The following is a 27,464-nucleotide window of genomic DNA, read 5'->3' on the forward strand; positions in this document are numbered from 1 at the left end:
ACTCATTTATGTGCAGCAATGTAATTACTTGTGAAAATTTTGAGCTCAGCTGATGTGTTTAAAAAATATTAATTTAATTTATTAACTGAAATCTACTGGATTTCTTTTTCATTTGATACTGAAGCTGTTCATTAAAAACGACGTATTTAACTCGTGGCCCATTCAAAGAAATGATCATGTGAACACTTACGTTTAAGCAATGAAATGTGATCCAAATGTTAATCGTTCTTGGAAAGCAGTCAGTGAACACGTGATTTCCTGGACATGAAGTCTTTAAAATAAAATGTCCTCTCTGACACTGGAGGGCGACAGAGCACAAAGAGACCTCTTGCAGGTTTGTCCTGGTTAACTCTGCAAACTGAGCTGCTACTCTTGATCTTCAACTTGACATCTCACACAAACTGAACCTCATTTTTTTAATAGTTGAGTTTATTAAGGAATTACATCTACAATTAACCTTCCAAACAAAAAGTACAGAGTTTGACAACACGAAACCTTTTTTCTTACTTAACTTAACACAAACACACATATATACACAAATGATAATACTTGATAACATATATATAAAGGTTTGTTGGCCTTAACTGGATCTATGAAAGTAAGTTATAGATTATATGGACACGAAATCAGGTTTTAAATCTATGACTTAACACTTTTTAAACTCCACATAGAATGTAATTTAATAACAGCCTTGAATTGAAAGAAATCAATGGAAACGAGTAAAGATGATACGGCCTAGAATTATTCATCAAGTGCATCAGACATTTATCACATTTGTCTCCTCAGCTGCTTTCTCAGCTAAGAATATCATTAAATAATCATTAAACATGACCAAGACCTGAATAAGCAGCAGGAAACAAATGGATAATGGAAGGATTAATCAATTAAAAAAAGCTCTACATATGAATTTAGACATCAGAGGTCTAAGACAATGATACTGGAGGTTTCCTAGTAAGTTTTAACAACACATACAAAAGCAACTATCATTACTGCCCAAGAATAGCACAAAGAACCAGTTAAGACATTTGTAAATGAAATTTAAGAGTTTTTAAAACCTTTAAAAGCCTTTTTTTAAAGTAAACTGAAATCAAGACTTTTCCAGAGCTACAGAGACTCTGAAAATGTCACTGTGATGATGTTTTAAATTTCCAAAAATGTCATAAATCTGTGAAGGTGTTTTCATCCCATTCTCCCATGAAGAGTGAACTGAAGCATTCATTCAGGGAATCATCCAGTCCTTCCTCCTCTTCCTCCTCCTCCTCCTCCTCCTCCTCCATCAGCCTGATCCCAGCTCCTGGTAATACACGGTACAATAAGATAAATGTTCTGGATATAATGAGCGAAAAGAAGTCTGCAAAGGCTTGTCTGTAAAATGACTCTATATTAGAAGCAGTGGTTTTAAAGAAAGCCCCAGATTTGGCTCAGCTGAGGAAGAAACTACAGTCCTGAACATTTTTTATTTGACTTACTTGTCGGACTTCTTCCTCTCAGTGTTGGAGATGTTGTACGTTTCTTCATCTTCTTGTGTTTTGATGCTGATGCTCTGGAAGGACTATATCATAATTATACATTAGATGTTAAATGGCTTATATTTTCATTTTATCTATAACTAGTTAATTTAACCCTTTTCAAAAAATGAAGCTCATTTAGGATAACCATTACTTGATAACTTGTGTCCCACCTGGCTTGTCTGTTTGATTTCCCACGATGCCTTGCACTAGTATTTATCTTACCCTTGTGTTTTGCCCTGGAGGAAACTTGGGATTGCGTGTTTGACGATTGACGTTTTTCACCTGCATTCTCAGGTGAGGTCACAACAATGTCGTCTCTCTCGGGGTCGTAACCTTCAACCAGAGCCAAAATAAACATGGTGTTAAAAGTTCCTGTGAGGACATGAAGCAGGTACAGCACTGGACAGTTCAAATATCACCAAAGGGTTATTTGAAATGCATTGTCACAAGAAAAGTGTTTGAAGTTTTGATATCTGTTGGAAGATTTATTTGTGGTTTTAAGAATCAAAAACCATCTCAGTGTAGTTTTACATCTCCTCTCTCAGGCTTCTCTCTGCAGCTCCAGTCACAACAGGTCACACAGCCAATCAGAATAGAGGAGGCTCTGAGCCTCTCTTCTGATTGGCCGACTCTTTTCTGAGTGATCTAAAAAATATAGCAGATTTCAGGTAAAAAAACTCAGAGGAACCAAATCCTGCAAGGTTGGATGGTTGGTCCAGGTGGGCGGGGCTTGGCGCATGGCTGAGAGGGTTGACCGTTTTGTTGTGACATCACAAAGTTCAGGAAGTCCTAACGGCTCATTATGGGGCTCAGTTTCTGAATACAGGCTGTGTGCAGTTCTCTGTGGACTGAGGCTTTGATACTTTCACAGTATTAATATTGAACCTAGACCTGATCTATAATCAAACAACACATGGAAATCTACCTTTAAACAAGATGGGACCTTTATATAAATAGAGGAAAAAAACATAAAGAAACCAACCAACTAACACAGTAGATTATACGTTTAAATAAAAAATGTAAAATATGTAGATAAAGGATTCAAGCCAAAAGTCAAAGCCGTCAGAAATGTGATTTCAAGGACAAATGCAGCTTGAATAAAACACACCAGTTTTTTTTTCCCTACCTGCTCGTATACGTCTGTGCAGCACGTTCATGTAGTGTTGGGTGATGACGCTGCGCACGTGTGCAGTGCTGTGGGAAGCTGCGATGGTGTACAGATACTCCTTCTGAGCCGGTGTTAGTGCTGTGTGCTGAGGGACAAACGGAGGTCAGGTTTCACCGCTGATATCCACAATCAAGCTCAGACACAGACACAGTGTCTTTACAATACTGCGCTTCATTGAAGTTGTATTGTGTTGTATCCTTTCACCTGTTTCACTCATAGGATTATACAGGTGTGGGGTTACACCTCTAACATGAAGTCAAAGGTAAATAAACTTGTAGCACGATGACACGATGGTTTACCTTCAGGAACGGGGCTGCACTCATGGTTTTAGGGATTTCTATCATTGACACATGTTGGAGTCGAGGTTCAGTTCTGCTGATTTTCAAACCACTGTTGAAGTTTGCGCCGGCATCTTTTAAAGCTGTTACCAGAGAGAAAACAGAGACTAAACTCAAAGAACAGCCTGCTGTTATAGATACAATCAACAGTTAGTAGTATGACGTTCCTTTGTGTCTTTCTATTCTGATTGGTAAGTGTTTTTATTGATTTAGTGATTTATGTTTATTGAGCTGATTAAAAAAGTTGTAAACATGGGAATCTTTCCCATGATCACCTTCTCTGTTCCCTCCAACATGACGTGAATGATTTAAAAGTTTCAGTCAGTTCACTAGTTAATTGAAAAGTTATTTTCCAGTCTAAGAAAATCATCCTTGGCTGGTGAAGTGTTACGTGTATTCTGTTACACCTGAGCCAAAACCACAGTCGGTATGTCGGCTTTGTTAAACCATCAAACCAAAGAGCTTCTAATTAAGAGCGGCACGAGTAACTTTTCCTCCTGTAGCTTTTCAGGTGTGACTCAGGTCAGGTTCAGGTGTAGGATTTCCCCTATTTTCCACTGATCTCCTCACACCACTGTGCCCTCAATACAAACCCTGGCTCTCAGGTTTCCAAGCAGACAGGATACTAGGACATGTTTTGTTCATTAAACAAGGAAATAGTGCATGTGCATCTGAAATCTGAACTGAGGACAGACAGTGAAATAGGGAGAATACAGTGGATTCAATATGCTGAATAAAAAGTTGAAATGGCACAGTCATTATTTGGGTTTCCTATATTTCTGCTTACACTTTTCTTCTGTACTGAGTTGTTTTATTTTGAATAAAAATGTTCACTGTAGGATTTTCACTCACCCAATTTCGACTCATTCATCCCAACACTCCTGCAACAGAGAGAGAGCAACATTAAAGTGACATTAACACAAACTCACGTGTCAAACGATATATACATACAGTGGAATTCAATCATTACTTTACCTTTGCAAAGCCTCGTCTTGACGGAGCCTGTCGACCGTCTGATTCTCCCTAAATGTCACTTGTTTTTTCATGATAGGAAAATGCACAAAGACTCAAATTATCCTTCGCACAAGCTGCAGTTTACAGACACATCGGTCCAGATGATTAAAGTAAAGAGGTTGTCTGGTCTTACTAAGGACCTTAAAGGCCAGTGGGAGTGTCCTCTCCCGTGAAGCTGCAGCTAGTTCACTGTAACACAAGAAAGGAAACTGTGAAGGTATATTTAATCATGCACTAAAAAAAACATGGATTCAACGCTCAACAAGACTTTTATTCAGAGTTTGAATGGTCTCATCTGCAGGTTCTTTTAGTTGCTCCGGTGTCAAATGCAAATCAGGTGAACTGAGGGTTTTGAATTGTGTTTGATGAACAAACAGCCGTACCCCTGTGCAAATATACTCATGTCCCTGAACAGGAAAAGCAGGTATGTAATATAAAGGAAACTGGTGAGTGACCCAGTTTATTTAGTTACCTGTAAATGTTCGGTTGCATGAAATCTACTTTTCTATAAATGCAATTTAAAAATAGAATTATGAAGCCTGACAAAAATGTACTTTATCTTTTAGTTTAAATGTTAGCTAGTTTTAGACATTACTTCTAAAATCATATTATGGTAGCCACAATGCGTAAGCAAAAAAAGAATATACTTAAGAACTATGTATAGCTAGTTATAGCAATATTACTTTCACTATAGACAAAAGATAAAGTACGTTGGTATAAAATCCTGCATTTGCATTTTTAATTTTTATGTCTGGCGTTTGTAACAAACCGAACTGCTGCAAAATTGTATGACAATTATGATTTAACTCTGGATACATGCTCTGTCTTAATAGACATACACACATTATGAGGTGTTGATGCATGAACAGCAGCAGCCAAAGTGTATAAAAACAGTCTGACTTTTTTACCCCACTGTAGATAGATAGATAGATAGATAGATAGATAGATAGATAGATAGATAGATAGATAGATAGATAGATAGATAGATAGATAGATAGATAGATAGATAGATAGATAGATAGATAGATATTTGGTGCATGATGACTCAGCTCCTGATTGGACAAACAACAGTCAGACAAAACTCTGGCCTATTTGAAAACACTTTAACAAAAACGACACTCTTGTTACGACACAGCAACTCATCTGAAAGTATCAGACAAGTGGTGCGTTTGAATTTGGGCTCCACCCACTGAAGTTTTACTCAACCAGTCAGACGTACTCTGCCTCAGGTTGCATCACAAACGAATTGTGACATTACTACTGTGTCCGTTTGTTGGGATTTAGGGGAATATCCGACTGTCCTGTAACTGTTGGATAATGAATATCTGAAGCTGTCTCTAACTTTCAGACAGAGTGGGGGAATATCCCAGATCACTGAATTGTTTTTCTGGGGGAATTTAAGTGGAATACCCGCAGCACTGGACACGACCACACAAACTGCAGATGTGCAGAGATTCATTCATCAAACACACACTGTAAAAAATGAAAAATAAAAATCAACATTATATACAGTATGTTGAGGAAAATAACACACCTAAATAAATAATTCTGTCTTATCTTGAATAATAGAGTAAACGATCTAAACACAATAAATATGGAGTTGAAAATAAAATACAGTCTTTCGTAGCCAGCAAAAGCAGAGAGGGGTTAATCCTCTACTAGCCCCACGGTGGGGGAAATTACAATGCAACAAAGAAAACAATTGTAAGTGTTTCCATTTGCACATTTCATCTCTACCCGTGACTCGGTAACCCATGCTTTCTATTTGATCGCTGATAATACACACATACCTGCAGGCACATGGGAAATAATGACACCCACTCACTAGCCTGCTGTTTTGTCCTTTCATGTTAGCAGCAAAAGAACAAAGTCATTAATGCACAATGTGTATAAAAGCAAAACATAAATAATACTTTGACGCTATGGCTGTTGTTCTGGTGTTAGTTTTGGTGCGTACAAAAAAAGATTGCGCTGTCCGTGTTCTTTCAGTGCCCCATTTTTGAAACCTTAATCTAAGCAGGAAGTTTCTGTTCTCTAATAGAAACCCCTCCACTTGTTTTTACCCTAAAGTCACACCACAAGGGCAACAAGCTGTGAACACCACAATGACATATAAAGTCATTATGACAGTTGTATTAGCCTGCAGCAGAAACAAGCTAACCCTAATTGCTCCACTAAGTTCAAAAAACATTTAATCTATATGACCAAGCAAAGTAAAAATGACTAAATGTGTGCAAACTGTATGTAACAGCAGCTGGAAGTTGCATAGTCATCAAATCAGTTTCATTTAAACTGCAGTAACAGGGAAGACAATAAAGACAAAAGGCCTGTAAAAGGCTTCATGGAGCATGTTTGTGTTTTTTATAATTAAAAAAATCATAATTTTACAAAAATGGTTTTATGTGTTTTGTGTGTTTTTATGTCCAATATATTGATAAAGAATGTCAAAATAAAACACAATCGTTAGGTCATATAGGTGATGTTTTGGTGAAAAAAAAGATACCAAACATTGGCATGGTACATGTTTTAATGTGGTATAAAAAATCAGTAAGTCTTTCTATAAGTTTTGCTCCTGAGTTGTTGTTTTTTTTTTTATGATGCTGCACTGAAAACAAGTTTCACCCACTCTGCTCACGATGCCTTAAAAGTGAAGTGAAAATGAGGTTAAGGAACATTTCCATATTTCTAAGCTAAAGTGCTAATAAATATTACAGTTTGTATATCTATATTTACATCAGCACTTTCAATTATTATTATCATGAGCTGTAGTAGTGATAATATTTATCCCTGCACATGATGTAACACTTTTCTTTGCTCCAGTGGGACTACAGTGGAAAGCGAAAGTACTGAGTGATGATGGTGTTACAGGAAATCCCCATTATCTGCCTTTTATAGAGGCTCACACTGCTGACTCAGATAACTCACACACGACTGACTGAGCGGGAGTGTGTAAACATCTGATACACTACAGCATTCGACCTTCAAATCTGAAGACATGAAGAACCTTTTCAAAGGAAGAAACAAGGTTCGGAGGAATGAGAGCAGGACTCCTTTAATGAAGGAAAACAACAACAACGTGGAAGATGGTAAGTGTCTGTTCTTATCGTGGCTGTGATTTGTGGTTTTTATGTGTGTAGATCTTTATCAAAACACAGCTTGAAATGAAGCTTTTGAACCATCAGTCCATGTAGGTTAGATATAGTATTTTCTTTATCTGTGTGTGTGTGTGCATGACTGTGCGTGCGTGCGTGTGTGTGTGTGTGTGGGTGTGTGTGTGCACAGACAGTCTTTTACCTCTGTCTCGCTTCTCTAAAACCCTGAAGCGCGTTGAGAGATGAGAGTTTAAAACAAACAGATATGATGTGGAGGAACTGTGATTGTGACAGTGGAGTCCAACTCAGACCAGATCAAACTGGTGTAAATGCCAAGGATGCAGGGGGATTCCCCCGCTCAGCACCTCTTTTTTTCCTCTCAGAAATGTTGCCCAGCAACATATTGTGCTGTTGTGCTTGAAGAAGAAGCAAGTTGTAATCTTTCCTTCCTTGTTGAGCCTGTAATGTGTAATGTTAGTTTAGTTCAAGCCATCACATCTGCAGAAAACCTGTTATTCTGGTTCAATGTGACTGAATGGAAAACCTTATTTGACAAGAAGTAAAGGAGTCAAAGGATCAGCAAAGTAATAACACTTTGTATGGACAGGAAAAACACTTTTAGTTTTAGACCCATCAGCAGAAACTGAATGTAAAATTAATTCGATTTAATAACAAAACAGAGTTTAAAACAAAGGGGAAGGTTTGGGGAATCGGGGCTGGCGTGGGAGTTGGCGAACTAATGCAAAGGGAGGCTTTTGTGGGTTGAAATGCGAGGGAGAAAAGGTAACAATGAACTGGGACAGGAAGGTTCGTGGTGTGGCAGGGTGCAGCATGGCAGGGTGCAGCATGGCAGGGTGCAGCATGGCAGGGTGCGGCATGGTGAAGCTGATACAGGAACCTGAAGTAGGAGAGGGAACTGAGATCCATATGAAGATGATGGCTGATGAATGTAGAGTGGTGGGTGAGGCAGGCAGCTCGGCAGCAGAGTTCCCAAAGGAGAATCAATACTAGAAAGTACAAGAAATTGTCCAAGCGCTTGTTACCACAGAGATTGCAGAACATTCTGGCAATGAGTGGAGAAAAGACCAGAGTATCTGTATTGTGGCTGTTGAGATAATACAATAATTAAATGCAGGTGTGGGGAAATCCCCAAGGCCAGGTAGAGAAAGCCACGCCCACAGCACCTAGACACACACACAAACACGTACAAACAGAAACAAACCGGGGGGGGGGTGGAGACACACAAGGGAACGCAGAGAGAATAAACAGTAAGTTCTCGTCTGAAGGAGCGAACTGTGACAGCAAAGTCCTCATGATTCATGTCTGGCCACGACGTAAGCTTGACTTAAAAATATTTCTCTCATTTCAAGAACGATACAAAAAGTCATAAAGATTGAGTCTGCAAAACCGACGTGCCCTAAACATCTTAAAATCTCCCTCTCTCGTAGGATATAACCAGGCAGATAACGCCGTGGCTCAGCACACCACGAACACCCATAAGGAGCGGGAGTTCACACTTCAGGAACTGGCTGAGTTTCTGGGCGTGGACCTCCCCAACACCTTTGAGGATGGCTGCTGGTGCACAGTTCAGCCTGGACAGCACAACCTGAACCTGAACGTCATCGGCCTCATACAGAAATCTGTGGTCAAGCATCTTCCAAAGCCACCGTCACATCTGGACGAGAACCTTCACCAGCACCTGCTGCATGTGCAGGACGCCGTGCTGCATGAGCTCGTGAGGCTGGGTCCCCAGTTGGAGCGTATGGGGTTGATGGGATGTCTGATTGATTGCTACCATCATCAGACATTTGAGCACCTGCATATTCTGCTGCAGAACGCCACCACCGCCAAGAACACGTTTGTGCTGATGAATTGGGTCCAATGTGTCTACCCGAGGTATCCGTCAACCTATACCTGCATTTTCACCCACTGTAACCTCCTTCAACTTAATTTTATTGAGTGTGTTTTCATGCGCTACAAACTCTGATAGTTCAGGGTTGACAGTTTGCTAAATACTCTTATTCACCTCATATAAGAAGACTGATATCACTCAGTTGTCTTTACAATAAATATTAAGCTCCCACCAGCAACTGTTAGCATAGCTTAGCATAAAGACTGAAAAGAGGGGGAAACTGCTAGCCCAGCTTTGTTTAACTCAACCCTAACTAATACAAAAATCTACCTACCAGCCCCTTTAACTCATATCTTATTTGTTTGATCCATTAAAAAAAACAAAAGTGTTGTTTTTACACTTTTTAAACTTTGTTTGGATTAAACAACAGAGGTGCTCTTAGGTAGATTTGTTTCCTTTGAACAGAGCCAGAGCTGCTTCCAGTGTTTGTGCTAATCATCTGTTAGCTGTAGGTTCACAGGGTAGCATCAATCGTCTCATGTAACGTCTTCTCAGAACTGGTTTATAAGATGTCCAACAACACTGGAAATCAAAAAGAGTTTTTCAGAAAATCTTTAGTTTACCACAAATACTTAAAACAAGAAAGCTAGCTAAGCTAATTATGTATTCAGTATTTCTGAACAGTAGAATATTAGATAGAGATGTGAGACACGCTGCTGATGGTGTTTGTATTTGTGGTACTTTCCCAGTAAAGAGCTGCTCGGTCATCCTGACCTTCAAGAAATTGATCCCATTGGAAAAGTCGATGTCCTGCTCTTCAAGGAATGGGACGCAAAAGCAAAGGACAAGCTGCTTGAGAATGTGCAGGTAAGAAATCAAACTCTTCCGGTGTTAGGATTGCTTCATGCGTCATGAGGAAATGCATGCAAGAGAGAGTGCAAGGTCGAAGTAAAAGACATACGTGTTTATTGTTTCCTTTATCTTGGTGTTGATGTTTCTTTCTTTTGTGAAGTTAGCAGTTTCCTCGAGGCTTCCAGTGTCAAGTCAGAAAGGCAGCTTATTTTGTATTTATCATTATTTTGTCCACAGAAATCTGTCAGAGAGTCCCTGAAGATCATCCTGCAGAATGAGATGGCCCAAGATCAATGTGATTGTGAGGAAACTTACGTTGGACTCTACGTGGACATTATTCAGGTACTTGGAACACCAGAAGTTAAGCGATTGAACATGGAGAAGATTTTTTGTTTGCTGTCCTGTTATGATAGATTATTTTAGTAACCGGGTATCTGCCCTTCTTTGTTTGTCTCTATTTAAGTGCATTAATGCCATGCACAATGAAACGAAGAAGATCTCTTCAGAACTGCCTGATGGCGTGAAGGAGGTTTGTTTCCAAGAGCTGCTGATGTTTCTGAAGAGGTGAGCGTCTGTTTTTACCTCAGGAATACAATATTTATTGACACAGATTCCCACACCAGACTCTATATTAAAAAAATACCATTTATTTTGCCCTTGTAATGAAATCAACATAAATATCACCAATTAAACTCAGCATGTTTCATTACTTACTCTGCATATTCTCTTTGGTTTTGAAGGTACGTCACTGAGCAGACTAAGGCTCTGGGGAAAAAAGCAAAAATGGACAAACCAGAAACAATACATTTCCTCAGGACTTTGACAACCTGTAAAGAACTCAAGTGAGTATTTGGGCATTTTTGTCTTTTGGACAATTATTAATTCACTTCAATTCAAATCCGTTATTGTTTCTTTGCACATTTTATCTGCAAACAAGGTTTATATGTTTTATTTCCCCTCAGGCAGTACGTCCAGACTGAGGGCGCAGGGATCAAACCTTCCCTTCTGAATGAGATGGTGGGACTGCTTGAAAACATGGAGGCCTCTACTTTTTATCTTCTGAAGGACATTGTAACCGACATCGCAGAGGTAGCTGTTCAACTTAATCACAAATATACAGTTTTCTTAATTTCCTAAACGGGAGAGCGGTACGTTACATGTACATATCCCTCTGTTTCTGTCCCGCAGAGCCACCTGAAAAAGTATTTCAAATCGAATAACAAGCAGTTTCTCCTGTGTGCTGCTGTACAGAACAATTTCCCCAAGCTGCAGTACGGCTTGGATGAACAAAAGGTGAGGATAAACCACTGCTGTCAAATGTGCTAAATGTAATCTGTAAATAACTGTGTAATAAAAGTGTATTATATATTTGTGTCTCTCAGAGAGTGATGGACGAGGCTTACAAACTCATCGTTCGTATTTACATCAAACATCTTGTCCGAAGCAGCCAGAGAAAACTGAAGAAGCACTGGAGTCCTAATGTTGGACAAACGGTCATTGAAGATGCTGAGCTTCTTCACAGCATCATGTCAGACCTGGTGAGATTACTTACTGACGAGAAACTGCTTGTTCTCACGCACTGTAAATGACATTTACCCATTAGAAATGAACTGACCTGTATGTGTTGTGATGTGTTGTGTCAGGCTCCTGGTGTCCAACAGCGGAACTTCACGCTGCTGAAAATCACAGAAATATTGGAGTGCAACAGCGTCGACACACTGAAGATGGAATGTGCAACCATGCAGAATCACTGTCTCACCATGAGGTAAACTATTCTCATGACACACGCTTCTTTTACACACCAGCGTCCAATTTCTCCAGTGTTGCTTTGGCTCCATTTACATGCAAAAACCACCGAATCACAGATTGTAGAGAAATCCTGTTTTAGCTTATGTGACGTTAAGTTTCTGAGGAAGCATTTTGAGTTGATCTCTTGAGTACAGTTATGTTGTTTGGTTAGGATTAAAGTCATTTAGATTGTCAAATGTCAATGTGATTTTCTTTTTTCCGGTTGACTTGTATTTCCTGTTGGGTTATCTTAAAGTCGCCATCCAGTGGTCATTAGAGGAACTGCATCTCAGTAACTTACCTTTCTTTTGTCCTCACCAGCAGGGAGGATATGGAGCTCCTGCCCACCGTGCTGCGATGGAAGGGTCTTTCTAAACGGAAGGTCAACGAGGTGCTGTACGCCCTCCCTCCTGACCTTCAACCCGGACTTGATCCTGACCGTCAGCCCAGTCGTACCAGATCCTGGTGCTGCTGTTTTAACTGACTTGGCTTCTGGTGACGACTGATGCGCTCCGCAGAGGATCAACTGAAACAAGCAAAAGAGGACAGAGCTGATGGTTGAAAAATGTTCACGAGATTCTTTTCATGAACTTTTCTGATCAGATCAGTCGCGTCAGAACTTCGTTACTGATTTCACTTCTCAGATCTGATCTTAAGACGGATGTAGAGAAAGAGAAGCAGAAAAGTCACAGGAGGTTTTATGCGCTTTGACGCATGAGAGATTAAGATTGTGCACACAGTTGCCTATCTATGAGAGTATCACTGATTTTGTTTCAAGTGTTGCTGTCGTTTCAGGAAAGGTAAACATGGTTTTTGATCTTGTTTGCCAAAATTTCCTCATTTTTTTTTTTTTTTATGTAAATAGAAATCATCATATACTGTATTTGAGATTTTGCATAATCACAATTTCTTCCTCATTCATTCTCGCTTTGTTATGCACAGAAATGCAACTGTACTAAGTTACAGGCCAGAAGAAGCTGAATGAAAAAAACTAAATATACTTTTTAGGTATATAGAAGTTGTTAAAGTTGTTTACATGTTTAAGTCTTTTTTTTATCTTTAGGTGGATCTTGGTTGAGGGAAAATCTACATGACGTTTCTGAATGTTTGAACATCGTTTACAGTAAAATTAGATTTTGTGGAAAAGGTCATAAGTGATGATTCAGCTGAACTTCAGTGTTTCGTGGTTTGGAAAAGGAAAGTCTTTTTGTCGAGCTGAGTAGTGAAAAGAGCAAACAAGAACAAATTATTTAAAAGAGATTGAGTTAATTTAACTTATTTGTTTTGTTACGTTTCTTCTTTTGATACGTTACTTGAGTTCATTTACTGTAGCTACAAAAATTGAAGGTACTGTTTCATATAGAGCTTCAACATGAAGAATGACCATGTTCTCATATTATTATATAATATTATTTATTATGTTTTAATTATTTATTTATATGAATGTACAATTTTTGTATTTACACAACTGACAAGAATTCATTAGGCTTCAATCAGTCATTAAAATCTAATTTTACTGTTAAAAAAAAAAACAATTCTTAGGAAACTCTTCTGAATTACACTTGAGCTGTTCTTTTAAAACTTGATTTTTTTTAATAAGATGTACTGTATAATTTACTATAGTACTGTAATTCTTTTGAAATTCTGAGCAGATATCTGCTTCAAAATCAGGTGAAGATCTGTGTTTACGTTTGAATACATAGTGTACCTTTTGTATGAGGTGAACTGTGCTGGTTTATTGGTTTGAGTTCTGTCTGTATTCGTTAACCTGTGAGGAGAAGGGCTGTGAAAATGTACCTGTCTTACTCTGTCAACAGTTTCATGAATAAAATTCTGTATTATTTACTACAAATATACGTTTTTGGCTGCGTATTCTTTGTGCCACCAGTAAACACCACTAGATGGAGCCTCACATCATCTAACTAAAATGGGACTTGATGAGTAATGGTCCACATCGTTTTAAGGAGCGTTTCACAAAACAGATCCCAGAACAGTGGTTGCTGATCTGGAGTTTGGGACCATAAAAAAAAAAATCTGAGGTGATTAAAGGAGATGGAGTTCATATTTTTGTTACAGTGTTACGTAAAGATGTTTCTATCTTGTGAAAAATCTGGATGTTTTTACCATTTTCAGACCTGAAAGAATCTTTAAATTAAGCTGCTCACAACTGATGACACACTAAAACCACCTGTGATGAGAACTCACATCAATAAAATACAATTTATTCTAAAGGGTCACAAGCTATAAGACACTGTGAACCGCTTCCTAATAGATTAATATCTTTCTGCATAAATTAGGCAAAGACGATCTTTATCTACATTTTTTTCAAAACAAAAAAGAAAGTTAATCTCATCGTGGCAGAAGAGGAAAAGTCATCCAATAATTGTCAAAACATTTTAGCCAAAACAACAAATCCCAACCTCATGGAGGTGCTGGAGGAAAAGTCAGAGGATCACTAAAAGAGAGTAGGATTCAACCTCTGGGGATCATGAACGTCTGAACAAAATGTCACAGCGATTTATCTAAAAGCTGCAGGGATATTTCAGTCTGGACTAATGTGGTGGAAAGACATTAGATTCATTCAGAGTCACAACGCTGCAAGAAAGAATAGTTTCATTTCATCCACACGCATTACTAAAAACTGACAGTGAAGTCAAAATGTTTCAATAAATAATGAACATACCAGCCTGATGACTTCCATGCAGTGATTCAGACACACTTTGGCAGCGGTCCTGTTCACAGCAGGAGAGCACCATCGATTTCCAGCGTGCGGCTTCCCGTTAACAGGCCAGCCCGATATTATGAGTAGCTTATCATTAGTGGCTTTAATGACTCTCACTCCCGCACGCTCTCCAAAGAGGAACTTGTAGCTGTGGCCTCTGTCTTCCCGAGCACATCCTTCCTCTTACACCAATATACAAACACAGACAGACTTTCAGGAAAGAAATTACACACCGGCAGGCGCTTGCAGTAACTCCCTCTACTTACATCCTTCCCGTAACATCAGGAATGCCAATAGCCACAGTTCACTTTAAAATACTTGAAACACCTCGGCTCGGTGTGTACAGGCTCTGCTCCCTCACGGGAATAATTATTTCCCAGAATTGTTCAAGGCTGATTTCACTGCTTGTTATGTGTGTGAGTTAAGTGGGAAAGGAGGAACTTCAGATCAGTGGTTTTAAGACTCTCCTGATGCAGCAGGACAGTGATGAAGAACTGGAGTCTTTACAGGCCCTGACCTCTGACCTGTGCCTGTGGAAATCGCTCATGAAAAAGCTTCTTGTTGTTTTTGGCTGCTCTTGCGACATGAATCCAGTCCACCAGTTTTTCCTTTACTGGCACCAGCGGGTCAAACGTGTCCCTCACCCCTCCCCTTACCCTGTGAAGTATCTCAACATCTACTCGGTTGACTGGCACATCACTTTTCAGGGACATTCATGATTCCCAGAGGATGAATCCTGCACCGCTGACTTTTCCTCTAGCACCACAGTGAAGTTAACATTTGTGGTTTTGAGTGAAATGTCTCAACAACTGTTCAATAGATTGCACGTTTGGTACAAACATTCAAGTTCCCCTGAGCATGAATCCCAATTGATTTTCATGTCGTACCATCATTAGCCCAAAATTGTAATACGTCTGCAATTTTGGTTTATGACCAAAGACCTGAAAAGCTAAAGACAATCCCATTAGCTTCAGCTAGTTCTGCTAGTCAGCAAATATTAGCTCCAAGCACCACTGTAGCTAAGAGATGGAGATTTAAACACACAACAGCTGTATTGAAAATCACTGTCTAAACATACTTGAGGTTTCACCAAATTTATTTATAAATTTAATTTACATTCACATTCTGTACATCAGATGAAAAAACATGTAAAAATATAAAGCTTGTTGTTTCCCTTATTGTACACACATGGCAAAAAATACATAATACATAACAAATTTTAACATTGATTTGATATTAAAAAAATATACACTATTAGAGGAATACACTTGCAATTACTGACCCTGTCCTTTTTTTTCCTAAAACACAAAAACAAACACGGACTCACGCCAACCTAACCAGATTTTTCTTGCAGTGAAAAGGACCATATTAACCGGCACTAAGTTGAACTGTAGCTTATACATTTATACAGTAGCTACAACACTTGATCCAAGCTTATAGTACATTATATTTATGTTAGACGTAACATAAATCTGCCAAACACAGACATTACACTGTACAACCCAACTCTCAGCCGGTATTAAGACGACTGAGATGAGGAGAACTGGATGAGAGCGTCATCCAACCGTGCGGCTCATTTAACCTGCACTTTGGAGAAAAACGGCCGAGCGCCAACGGCGGCGGTTTCTCTCAGCGTGTCCGACAGAGTCGCTTTGACGGTTTTCCTGTCGGCTCTGGAGAAGTTTGTCTTGAGCTTGAGAAGAGCCGAAACGTGTCTCTCACTGTCGGGGAAGGAAAAGAAGGAAAACTTTAAAATCAACATTCTCGTCCTGAGCAGCATTAAGTTAATTAGTACAGGATTCCTATAACGATACAGTCAATTATGTTGGATAAAGCATAACTTTTCTGTTCTTCTCTACAATTATTTAATAGACGGTTGACATTTGGGGAAATACACTACACAGATTGTTAGCTTAGCTTAGCATAGAGACTGGAAACAGGGGGAAACAGCTAGCCTGGCTCTGTCTAAAGGAAACAAAGTCAAAACAAAACTTATAAAGCTAAGTAATGAACATACTATATTTGATTTGTCTAATCTGTACACAAACAGAAACGTGAAAAGGATGGTTTGTGTTTTACAATATCCAGTGAGCTTAAGAAGTGCTGTACACACTCTCATATCAGTGTAAAGATATGAGCCGTACTTTTATCACTGAACTCTTGGCAAGAAAGCAGAAAAGCATTCAAACCAAAGTGTTTGCATGTGTTACAACTCTGACTCAAAGAACAGAGACTAGGACTTCAGCCAAGACGGATTACTGTGTCACTTTAAACATTTCAAAACAACTCGACCTCAACAGACTGTTTATTCTCAGACACGCCACACAAAAGCTCCACCAGGTGTTCCTCTGTTTCAAGACTATTTCTTTTTTATGTGCAGTGTTTAGCTGGCTGCTGTAACTGGCACTGATAACAGGGACACTCTTTCTTGGCAGCTCCAGAGTTGTAGCTCATAATATCATCTTGGGACCGGAAACATCTGAACACATGAGACGTTTTGGCCCCTTCTCATTTCCTGCTGCGTTTCAGCTCTCTCTGAAAAGTGGGTTTGTTTATCCTCACCCTGCTGTCATGTAAACTACTCACATCATGATGCTATTCTGGCCTGTTAAAGCCTGTTGCACTGCAGACCACTGCACATGCATGTGAAGAATGCTGCTTTGTATAAATATATATATATTTCTGTTTGTGCTGTGTTACAGATTGAAAACGCAGAGTGAAAATGTTACCTCAGGTCAGGAAAGGAACTTCCCAGTGATGCCACTTGCATCTGTATGGCAGGGAGGTCTTGGAGTTTCAGCACTTCTGCAATCTTGGTCAGGATTTCCTTCAACCAGTCCTCCTTTGAACCCTGTGGGAACGGAGCAGTTTCGTCAGTCAGGGAGGATTTTATCTTGAGTGGTTTGAGAGTTTTTACTGTGGATTTTCCCTGGTATCACTTATAAGTCACTCTCTGTCGTCACTTCACTGAAGCTTTTGTATTATTGATACATCTGCATTATCTATTCCCCTGAAAACCTTGCTGATACATTTTAATTTTGGAGTTGCAAAATATTGTTTTATGTTCTTCCAACAAGGACCTTGAGCCCTTGGCCTTATTCTGGCTTCTCAGCTCTCTCCAAGCCTGATTCTCTCTCCTGTTTCCACTCGACCTATATTTGATGCTTAAACCAAAAACTAGCAGTCTCAGTATCAGATGTTCCTGTGCTCCTGTGACCACATCAATACAATGAATACGATGAAGTCTCACCATTTTGACGAATAAATTGTGCAAACGCTCTGCGTTGTCTGTCACGGTCATGTAGGCCTTCTCCTGCCGTTCCTTGTCCTTCAGCTTGACGTCTCCTTTCAGGAGCCTCTTCACATATTCCACTGTCACGTCCTGATGAAACTGGCCGATCAGCTCCTGAAATGAATCCAATCATCAAATCAGAAACCACACTTCAGCGTTTTAGAGTTTTGAATGTATTTTCCTTCAAATACAGGCAGCCATTGGTCTCCATTAATTGTACAATATGAAAACCACTTTACAGACTCTTGAAACGTGATTGCGCAACTCAGACTTTTCAGATCAGTGACCTCATAATCTGTATTACCATGCAGTGTGAAAATCTGACTAAAATATCGCAGACTTGCTGATCATTTTAATGGATTATGGAACTCAATCAAGTTTTAGGAGTCCACTGACTGTCACACTGGATGGAAATGAATGAAAACAATTTGCTCTTTGGTGCTTTCTTACCTGGTGACAGGATTCTTTTGACCCCTGAAGGTTTTCGATCTGATCTTGAATGCGCCTCAGCAGCTTCTCAAACAGGGGCTTGTTCAGCCATTCGCTGGTTCCCAGCTTGAGGTACTCTGGCTGAGGTAGAAACACAAGGCATTAGACAGTTCACTCCACAGAGTAGCACAGAGTTTGCAGTAAACATAGCATTGTTTACATGTCAAATAAAAAAACCTGGGTTAGTATAATAATTTCAGTGGAACATCCTGAGTATTAAACCTGTGAGGATCTATATTTGTATGATAATACAACTCAAATTTCTGTGTTTATATAATAATAATAATCCATGCCAAATGCCTTTATTGTGAAGAAATTTGTAACCTTTATTTTGAAAAAGGCCATATAAATACTTGGTGTACATGACTCCCACAGAAGAAAGCAGTGGTCATGTTTGAGATAAGAGTGAGGAAAAATATGTCTAGACTGTTGATCGAGTCTGACTTCCTGATTACATTGAAACTTTTTGTTTGTTGCAGTTAAATGATAAGGCTTCTATAAAATGCCAAAAATGGTTTCTACTGAAGATTTTTTTCTTGATATTTTCCTTTAAGAAAACCCCCAGTAGTTACATATAACAGATGGACTGTGTAGTTTCTATTAAATGACACTCAAAGGAGTAGGATGCATCAGGCTTTGGATACACACATTGGTCATTGCTGGTTTGGGTCTTTTCATGGGATTTGTTGAAAACAAGAAAAAAAAAGTCTTTATATCTCTTGTAAACAAACTTACCTTGAGTTCCTTGTGCACAGGGTTTAATAAATAAGCGTGGGCAGATTCTTTCATGTCAGTCAGAACATGCAAACAGTTTTGCCGCACATCCTCCAGGAACAGATGGCCGTTCTTACTGAGGACATCCCTGCAGATAAACCACAGAATCCACATCAGCTCACAGTGAAATACTCTGGTGATACACTGATCAGATCTTAATACGACCGGACTTCAGTCTAATGTCAGAACCGTACCTGAACTCTTCGACACAGCCGAGGTTCGCCTTGATGATGGCTATGCTGTTGGGTTTGTTTTGCTTCATGACCTCGTCCTGGAAGATCTTGAAGCTGCAGGAGTTTGTGTTTGAAAGAGAACCGTTGATTTTCATTTCCACAGTGTTTTTATTGCGTAAAGTGTAAAAACAGAAATGGATTTTCAAAATGAGATTATTTAGAAGAAACCGATCAGTGTTTCTTACCTCTGCATTAAACTGTTCAGTTTGCACGTTATGGTCTGGGCCTTGTGCAGGTCTCCCACCACTTTCTCAGCAGAAGTCACCATACCGTTGATAAGCTAAAGAGAGATGGAAGACACAAGTCAATAACAGCATTTAAAACTCACTGTAGACTACTGAGAGAAAGCAAGTCATTCATTCATGTCGACCTCTTTCACATTGTTGTGATGCATTATTATAAAATATTGATTATAGCCTCTTTTTACATCATGTTGTCGTATTGATGCTGTACCTGAATGATGTCGTAGGCCACAGGACTGACGTAGCAGCCGTCCTCTTTCGTCGGCTCCTCTCCATTATTCCACATTTGCTTTGCCTCCTCCAGGACACGGCTGATGTACGTCATCAGCTCACTCTGAATTCGAAACAACATGCTGCTGTCACTTATATAGTCTTCAATACATAGTTCAAGTTTTAACTAAAAACATCTCCAATTCTACCTTTAGAAAACTACACAAAACTCAAAGAATGGCACTGGAGACCCTTTAGATTTCTTGTTTATAACTGAATGTGGCCTGATGATGGTGCTTCAGATTTGAAACATTAGGATTCATCCACTGGGGACCATGAATATCATAGTTGTTGAGGTGTCTCAATCTGAACAAAAGTGTTGGACACACTGATTAGCTGCCGACAGCTTCTAAGGGGGAAAAAAAAAAATCCAAAAACTAAACCTGAAACTCAATAAAAAATAAACCAAAATCAGGTAAAGGTGAACTCTGGTTACCTGTTGTTTGTTCAGGTACTGTTCCTCCAGAGGTTCCAGTAGCTCTTTAGGCAGCAGCTTTCCCAGCGCTTCGTTATTTATGTCACTGGCCAATTCCCACTTTTGAAGCAGTCTGACACCAGAAGACAAGAAATCATAACTTTTACTAACATAGTAATACATATTAAGAAAAAAGAATTCAATTTCACTCAATCTGTGCTGTCAACTGTGTGAGTTACTGTGTCCATCAACCAGCCTCAGTGTAAAGCAGGGCTTCCTCATTCATTTCACTGATTTCATATAATAAAATAATGACAACGTTGATCCCTTAAGCTGAGGTTTCCATCGTGTTTGGGTTGTAAACCCTTCAAACAAATGTCTATGTCTACAAACTGTGGCTAGTTTGTCCAAGAAGTAATTTTCTTTTCTTAATTTGAATAAGAAAGTCATGAAGAAGTAAAATAAGAACAAGAAGAAAAGCAAAGATTAGCGGAAAAGTCTGTAATAATAAGCATAGCTTTGTTCCCTTAAAACTGACATGTTGATTCCACTGAATAAAATAAAAGCAATAAACAGAATGGACAGCTCTCTGGAGACCATGAATATCCCCAACAAAGTCATGCAACAAAACTCAACACTTTGGTATCATGGACCAAAGTCTGGTAGGAAAACAACATGGCCACCAAAATGACTTGGAATCATCCTCTGTGGATCTTGAATATTGATATTGAAGTATTCAGATCTTCTACTAGCAACAGCACAATGCAAAGGTGCTAATTACATCAAGCATAAATTACATTCATTACTCACTCTGGATAAAACTCGTTCACCCAGCGCAGGAGGAATTTGCAGTCCTTGTCCTCCAGACCAAAGTCTGCAATCTTTCTGAGTCTGGAGCTAAAGGTTTGGTGGTACAGCCGGGCGTAAAAATTACAGATGTCCGTCTCTGGTGGGTAGCAACCCTTCACCACATCCACCACCATTAGCAGGTCCATCTTCAGCTGCCTGCCCATGCCGTTGACGTGTGCCGCCACAGACGACTGCTCTCCCTGGCTGGGAGCGGGCGTTGAGGGTTTGTCCATACGATCCTTTACCAAGGTGCGGAGAGTTGTGTCGTGGAACTCCTTCCAGCCGCTGGGCCTCCAGCTCGGGGCTGTCTGACCCCTTTGCTTCCACCGTTGGTCCTGCTTGTCCTCCTGGTAGACGGCCTTCACAGCAGACATCAATGCCTTGGTGCCGACCTCTTCCGCAGTGACAGACAGACTCTGCTGTAGACTCTGCTCGATGTGACGTTTCAGGATGCTGTAGTCTGCAGCAAGCTTGTTCACGTTTTCCGCATGATCTGAAAGTCCCTCTGCCTCTGTTATCTCCCCAAACAGACTTTCCTCTCTGTCCATCAGCAGCTGGCTGGCCTCACTAAAGTGGCGTTCCTCAAGGTGTTGCTCAAATGTGATGATCACTGCAAGAGAAAAGCAAAGAGGAGGCTCTTTTAAACTGTGCCAAATGTTGTTTATAAGAAAATGAGGCATCTAAACTTCATAGAAGAAATACAGATAAACAGATTTTCTCTATTATTGGTTAAAAGTTTGTTGCTGCATTATAAAATAATTTCTCAATGGTTGCACACACTTAAATATTTAATATTTGTCATGTTGTTTCCATCTCACAGAGACTTATTTACAGATAAGCGATTTCCTATAGTATCACTTCAGTATTGGTGCAATAATTCCACACTGAAATTGTATTTTACACACCATGTAAGTAATAAAACACCGCCAGAACAAAACTGTAACTCTGTTCCTTGAGCTACTTGAGGGTGAAATGTGAGCTGCACCCTCATTCAAACACATTCAACACAACATTAACATCATCTACTGTAAGAGCAGGATGTTTATTAAATGTCTGCTACCTTGTTGAGACAAATCCTCTCTGGGCGAGTGGCGTCCATCAGTGGTGATGGGGGCCGTGACACTGTCCTGACCTCTGGGGCCCCTGAAAAGTTTCTTGAACCAGCATCCCGCTGATTTAGTACCGTGGCCGGGGAGAGAGTTGAACTTGAAGCCGTCTGGCTCTGTGGAGCCTGACAGGGTCCGCATCCTTGTCCGGGCAGAGAAACGGGAACAACGGACTGAGAAAGGCGCTGACAAATCTGTGGAGACAAAACAAATGTTGTCAAGGAAAAGTAAAAAGTAAGTTACAATCTGAAAGTTGTATGTCGGCATTTCACCTAAGGCTAACGCTAGCTAACTGACTTAGCGCGCTAAAATATTGAATTAAAATGAATTTAGTTGTTGCTGCTTTCCTACTTTTTGTATTTTAGTTAGCGATTTTTAAAAACAATTCTGTCTTTGCATTTTTAAAATACTACAAAAAGATATGTTCTTATATTTTAAATAAAAAGAAGGCTTCAAAATCGGTGCTAGCTAAACAATTAAGCTAATATAACTTCCGGTGTTATTTTCAAAATAAAACTATAATGAGCATATTTAGTTTTTTGTGCAAAGGCTGTCGAAGTTAAATATGAAGCTATACTAGAAGATGAATCTGTAGTACAAAGGTTGCTTGTTTTTTTTTGTGTTTTTTTTAAATTGATGAATAAATAAATAAATACATTAACTTAAATTAAGTTACAAAACTATGAGCAACACAAGAGAGCAAGTTAAAAGTCAGTGGTGTTGTGGTTCAACATTATCATCCTCATCACAGTAAGTACAATCTTAATATTCCATGAGTAAAACAAAATTAAAATATATAAAAACATGAAAAAAGAGGGCATCAAGTAACACGTGCAAATATCAGGTAATCCAAATACACATTTTCTATTATATTGCTCACATTTCAACCAAATTTAAGAATAAAAATAATAAAAACTAAAACAAATATGTATAATTAAAAACAATCTAGACATTATAGACATAACTAAAATCTAAATTGACTGAATAAGCACAAGGGAGTTCAAACTGAAATCTCACCCAGTCCCTACACATTAAATTAAACAGTACTTGCGTTATGAGTTTAGTTGAAACCTTCTTGAGGGTAAACACTCAATAATCCAGTCCAGAGTAGACGTGGACATATAAGTCTGTTGTGCCTTCTTTTTCTCAAACTACCCCGGAGGATGTTACTCACCTCACAGCGTCTGTAAATGGCAACAGTACAGCTGCTGAGTTAGAGAGTCCTTTTTAAAGCTCCAACAAGCTCCTCCTATTTAAGCTCATGCATGTAGAAGATTGGAAAGTCCACACACACACACACACAGACACACACACAGACACACACAAACACACACACACACACACACACACACAAGCTGGGCTTTTTTTAGACACACTTGAGCTGAAGTAATGTTGGAATTTGCTAGAGAGGAAAGTATTTTATCAATACTTTTGAAATTCTGTGCAGACATTCATGATGCCTAGAGGAGGAATCCCTCTGACTTTTCATGTAAATGGCCAACTTCCTGCCAGAGATTCATGTGTTCATACTTCCATGTTAAGAATAGCATACTTCATATATGTAGGGCTGAAAGATTATTTTAATTTTCTCATAGTTTTCTCAGTTGGTCAATGAATCATTTAGTCTGTAAAACATCAGAAAATTACAAAAATACCCATTTCAATTGTCCTTTTTGTGTGAATTTATAGATATATGATTGACTGTAATTAAACATCAAACAAACCCAGCAAACTCTCACATTTAAGAAGCTGGAGCCATCAAATGTTTGCTTGTAAAATAACCCAAGCAATTAATAGATGATGAAAATAGTAGTTGATTAATTTCTCTTGTTCAACTTCATGATTAGTTGGCAAATAGACTTTACATGTGTTGTGTTGTTTAAACAACAACACTGGTAATTATTTCAAACTCAAAACAACCTAATGTCCGATTGAGTTTATTGTGACATGTAAATAATGGCTTCTGTCCTTCAGGAGCAAAAGCAGAAATGACATGGGGCACCTCTGTACACATCCTGAATACTGGTTTCCATTAGCCGTGACCACAGTCATACCCTCGACCAAGTACCAACACATAACCGACCGCAATAGTTAATTATTTTAACAACTAATTTGCAACAGTTAATACGTTTTAGGAAGCGTAATGCCGACCAGATTAAGTTTTCTATTTAACATAATAAGGAAATGTTGTTAATTGGTTAATATGAGTAAATTTTCACAGATAACTTAATAATTTTCTGCCAAAATACTGATCTTGCAGTACAATATTCACCCAGTGGAGTTTAATAATACAGTCATTATTAAACTTAACTGTCAGCAGCGTATTTGTGTTGTTTACAATGTATTCAAATAGTCAAATAGTTTTTAAATTTAGTAAACAATAGCTTTATTCACTGGTTCCATTATATTTGTGTTATTGTCTTCAGAAAATATTCAGGCCGTCTCCACTTGTCCATCATTATTTCATAACGTATGAAAAATAAAATCCTGAAATGAAGAAATTTTAATCAATACTCAACAGAAGCATCACTTGCATATGGGTAGAGTTCCCTATTTCCTCCTCCGCGCCTCAGTCAGGTGACGCTGGTTTTCTTCTAAGGGACTCTCTGAATTTTGTCTTTAGTTCATCATTCTGCTTTTTTCGGACAATCCCCGTTCTAGCTGTGGATAATCCCTGTATTATCGCTCCGCCACAACATATTTCACTTCTTAAAAGTACAAAATACTGTACATAATGTATTCAGTATTGTCTCTTTGTTTGTTCCAACATTATATCAAAACTGCATGATGACTAAATTGAAATCCCAGATGCTTTTTATAGATGGCCTTCATCGTTTTGTTTCCCCAAACTCTGCCTCACATATTTAGTGTCTTTGGGTTCGTTCAGGACTTTTTGAGACATCATGGTGATGATTCAAATGTGGAAAAAAACTATAGGTCTCAGAATAAAGATGCATCAATATTTTCTAAACATCAGGATAAGATTTTCTCACACCCATACTGACCTTTAAGAGCACAGGACCAATACCTGACACCAACATCAGCACTTTCAATGAGTTTTTACACATTTTAATGGAGATATTGTTTTTCTTTTGCTTCCACTTCAGCTGTAGTATTTTTATTTATTTATTTTTTACATAATTAGAGCTGGTTCCTCTCTGAATAAAAGCCCTTGTATTCTGGTGTGCTCATATTGCCTCTATAGTTAGATAATATTCATCATATCATCGTGTCTGTGTGATATAAAAACTCATGCAGCAGCAACGTTTGCAAAGTAGCTCAGACCATAAATTCTGTGATAAGGTGTGTGACACAATGACTGTATTGTCCTTTTTTATACAGATAAATAATGAAATGAATTCACTCCATAGTAATGTACAATAAGATTATAAATATTAAATAAATCAATCTTTAATACTCCTAAAAGGAACCATTTAGAGTATAAGTATATTTTTATGTGTTATATCTAACGTGATGCTTTTTGCTATATAAGGTTGTTCAGTATGTAATGCAGTATAACATATGTTTACAAGACATGGTATGTTAAAGTAAAACTAACAACTAAGTAATTTGTTTTATGATAAAGAAAATATTATAATATAAAACATTATGCTAATATACAACAGATGCAAATTGTATATTTTACAATAAATAGGATTCTAGCAAGCCAATTCAGTCACGGTCACCTGTGTCAGTTGTCTCACCTTCTGCTCTGCGGCCTCTGTAGGGAAAACAGCAGCAAAGCTTCCAACACATCGCTCCTGAAGGCAGCTGGACTCACAGGTGTGTAATGTTCATCTGTCTGGGAAGCAGCTCGAGCAAACACCGAACCGAGGGGTAAGATGCAAATAACGTTTGATGTCAGGATGCTGGTTAAATTTACGCTGTGAGAAACTCAGGTCTGATTTCCGTTCATGTACATTTCCTATGAGGGTTTGTGATGCATGAATCCTGTCAAACTGACGTGTGTACTTTATATCACGTAGTCTTTCACGCTTTGGACCAGGTGTTCTTTTATGGTTCTTCATGAATTCATACTTCTCAAAGCGTCTTACAAAGAGGAATGAAGTTCATACCGCAAACAACCCACAATTAAAACTGACATACTTCTGCAGAAAACAGAGAAGTCTGAGGTGAGCTCAGGTTTAAATTAGTTTTCTCTGCTTCAGCCACAGCACCTTATATTTTATATGTTGCTATAGTGCGCTAAGAGTTTGTAGCACACCTCGCTTGTTCAGAAATAATCAGTGTGGTTTGTAGAACTTCTCACACATGCAGGTGACCTGATTTAAACCTGTTGTTACTCAGGTCTGCAGGTCTTAAAAAAAACAGTGAGCTTTGAAAAAGTGAACTCAGTATTAAGAAAAGCATCTTAGCAATTTAAAAAAAGAACCCAACACACATTTGTTTGGTATTTGTTTAACCCGTCCTACCTCTGTGTGTGACACAGACTAAACCGAGGATCCACTAACTTTCTGATTGTAGTTTAGTAGCTTTTCCACACGTTTCAGTGGTTGATGCCTGTGGAAAAAGTGGCTGCTGAGAAGAAATTATTTTCAGATGTGATCAACAGTTGCATAATATTTTCATTGGAAGCCTTTTCTCTTTTACATCCGAAAATATTTCTTTGGAAACAAAGAAAACTGCAACCCACTGCCTGTTGGGATTTACCTGCAGCTTTCCAACAGGGGAAATGACTGACACTGGAGGACTCTGTGCAAGTTTGTGTGTGTGTGTGTGTGTGTGTGTGTGTGCGTGCGTTTGCATGTATGTGTGTGTGTGCCCAGTGAATTGATTTTCACCTCAGTCATCTAAATCCTTGCTAAGTTAATCTCAAGCCAAAAGTTTGATTCAAAGGCGGAAAATCTGCCTTTTTTCTTGAGAAATTCGGTTCAATCACATTGTCTCCATCAACAAAGGTTTTGTTTTCTTATCTATCTTTTTTCCCCTCAGACAAGAAGTCCTTGAAGTGCTGAAAAAATGCAGATAGCTGCTGTTGAAGATCATGCGATACAACCAAAAGCTCCAGGACAGCAATCAAATGGCCATGGAGGGTGAGTGAGATTGTTTTCTTGACGGCTGTGACGCAGTTAAAGAGTGAATTTTGAACCTTAATCTTTTTGTGTTTCTCAACCAAACATCATTCAAAGTAATGTCAATTTTACTCCAGTGTATTTACCTCTGCAGCAGAGTAAAGATTTACTTTTGAACCGTTAGATTGTATGTTTAAAGACTAATATGGATGTGGGATGCGGATTACATATTTACTAGAAAGAGGTTTAAATCAATTTTTGATAGCAATCAGCAGTTTTCATGTGTCTTTGTTTACAGAAGAGGAACTGGTTCTTATTTCAGTATTTTCTTTCATTGACCACGTTTTCACGAAAAGGGTTTTTTGACATAATTTTCCTCCATAATGTCCCAAGAGCCGTTGTGGTTGATGTGACATTCAAACAA

General features: G+C 38.8%; 3 protein-coding genes across 5 annotated transcripts; 1 reads left to right on the forward strand and 2 right to left on the reverse strand.

The window, feature by feature from the left end:
- Window positions 1–510: 510 nt before the first annotated feature.
- On the reverse strand, window positions 511–4,945 carry LOC111659897 (uncharacterized). Its single transcript, XM_023413001.2, has 7 exons — window positions 3,993–4,945; window positions 3,870–3,898; window positions 2,979–3,100; window positions 2,638–2,764; window positions 1,682–1,844; window positions 1,470–1,552; window positions 511–1,294 (listed from the first exon to the last, which is right to left on the reverse strand). The coding sequence occupies exons 1-7, from the start codon at window positions 4,061–4,063 to the stop codon at window positions 1,158–1,160; spliced, it is 732 nt and encodes a 243-aa protein (XP_023268769.1). The 5' UTR covers window positions 4,064–4,945; the 3' UTR covers window positions 511–1,157.
- A 1,995-nt stretch (window positions 4,946–6,940) lies between these two features.
- LOC111659886 (tumor necrosis factor alpha-induced protein 2) lies at window positions 6,941–13,467 on the forward strand. Of its 2 annotated transcripts, none has more exons than XM_087175777.1 (11): window positions 6,941–7,117; window positions 8,572–9,019; window positions 9,725–9,842; window positions 10,065–10,169; window positions 10,291–10,391; window positions 10,568–10,669; window positions 10,790–10,916; window positions 11,016–11,120; window positions 11,210–11,365; window positions 11,471–11,592; window positions 11,940–13,467. In XM_087175777.1, exons 1-11 carry the CDS (start codon window positions 7,027–7,029, stop codon window positions 12,097–12,099), a joined length of 1,635 nt encoding a protein of 544 aa, XP_087031903.1. In that variant the 5' UTR covers window positions 6,941–7,026; the 3' UTR covers window positions 12,100–13,467. The 2 variants fall into 2 exon arrangements, with proteins under 2 accessions (XP_087031903.1, XP_087031902.1); XM_087175776.1 differs by having other exon boundaries at window positions 6,942–7,117; window positions 11,937–13,467.
- Window positions 13,468–15,415: 1,948 nt separating this feature from the next.
- tnfaip2b (tumor necrosis factor, alpha-induced protein 2b) lies at window positions 15,416–25,840 on the reverse strand. 2 transcript variants are annotated; one of them, XM_023412950.2, is made up of 12 exons: window positions 25,712–25,840; window positions 21,962–22,201; window positions 20,863–21,511; window positions 20,074–20,185; window positions 19,579–19,701; window positions 19,311–19,405; window positions 19,087–19,179; window positions 18,854–18,980; window positions 18,080–18,199; window positions 17,588–17,743; window positions 17,067–17,188; window positions 15,416–16,058 (listed from the first exon to the last, which is right to left on the reverse strand). In XM_023412950.2, exons 1-12 carry the CDS (start codon window positions 25,761–25,763, stop codon window positions 15,911–15,913), a joined length of 2,037 nt encoding a protein of 678 aa, XP_023268718.1. In that variant the 5' UTR covers window positions 25,764–25,840; the 3' UTR covers window positions 15,416–15,910. The 2 variants fall into 2 exon arrangements, with proteins under 2 accessions (XP_023268718.1, XP_087031904.1); XM_087175778.1 differs by lacking the exon at window positions 25,712–25,840 and adding an exon at window positions 23,182–23,264.
- Between the last annotated feature and the right edge of the window lie 1,624 nt (window positions 25,841–27,464).

This window comes from Seriola lalandi, unplaced genomic scaffold, assembly GCF_002814215.2.
Source record: "Seriola lalandi dorsalis isolate HSWRI2012SDOR001 ecotype SW California unplaced genomic scaffold, Sedor1 jcf7180002054497, whole genome shotgun sequence".
Classification (NCBI taxonomy): domain Eukaryota; kingdom Metazoa; phylum Chordata; class Actinopteri; order Carangiformes; family Carangidae; genus Seriola; species Seriola lalandi.

What these genes read in the sequence shown, in the direction of transcription:
- LOC111659897 (XM_023413001.2), bottom strand. Translation starts at nt 4,063, where the DNA reads ATGAAAAAACAAGTGACATTTAGGGAGAATCAGACGGTCGACAGGCTC. An exon ending in GATGAATGAGTCGAAATTGG is followed by an intron (nt 3,101 to 3,869) that starts GTGAGTGAAAAT and finishes CTCTGGTAACAG; the next exon opens with CTTTAAAAGATGCCGGCGCA. An exon ending in GTGCAGCCCCGTTCCTGAAG is followed by an intron (nt 2,765 to 2,978) that starts GTAAACCATCGT and finishes TTTGTCCCTCAG; the next exon opens with CACACAGCACTAACACCGGC.
- LOC111659886 (XM_087175776.1), top strand. Translation starts at nt 7,027, where the DNA reads ATGAAGAACCTTTTCAAAGGAAGAAACAAGGTTCGGAGGAATGAGAGC. An exon ending in CAACAACAACGTGGAAGATG is followed by an intron (nt 7,118 to 8,571) that starts GTAAGTGTCTGT and finishes CCTCTCTCGTAG; the next exon opens with GATATAACCAGGCAGATAAC. An exon ending in ACAACCTGTAAAGAACTCAA is followed by an intron (nt 10,670 to 10,789) that starts GTGAGTATTTGG and finishes ATTTCCCCTCAG; the next exon opens with GCAGTACGTCCAGACTGAGG.
- tnfaip2b (XM_023412950.2), bottom strand. Translation starts at nt 25,763, where the DNA reads ATGTGTTGGAAGCTTTGCTGCTGTTTTCCCTACAGAGGCCGCAGAGCA. An exon ending in CTGTGCACAAGGAACTCAAG is followed by an intron (nt 18,200 to 18,853) that starts GTAAGTTTGTTT and finishes TTTCTACCTCAG; the next exon opens with CCAGAGTACCTCAAGCTGGG. An exon ending in AGTTCCTTTCCTGACCTGAG is followed by an intron (nt 16,059 to 17,066) that starts GTAACATTTTCA and finishes CTTCCCCGACAG; the next exon opens with TGAGAGACACGTTTCGGCTC.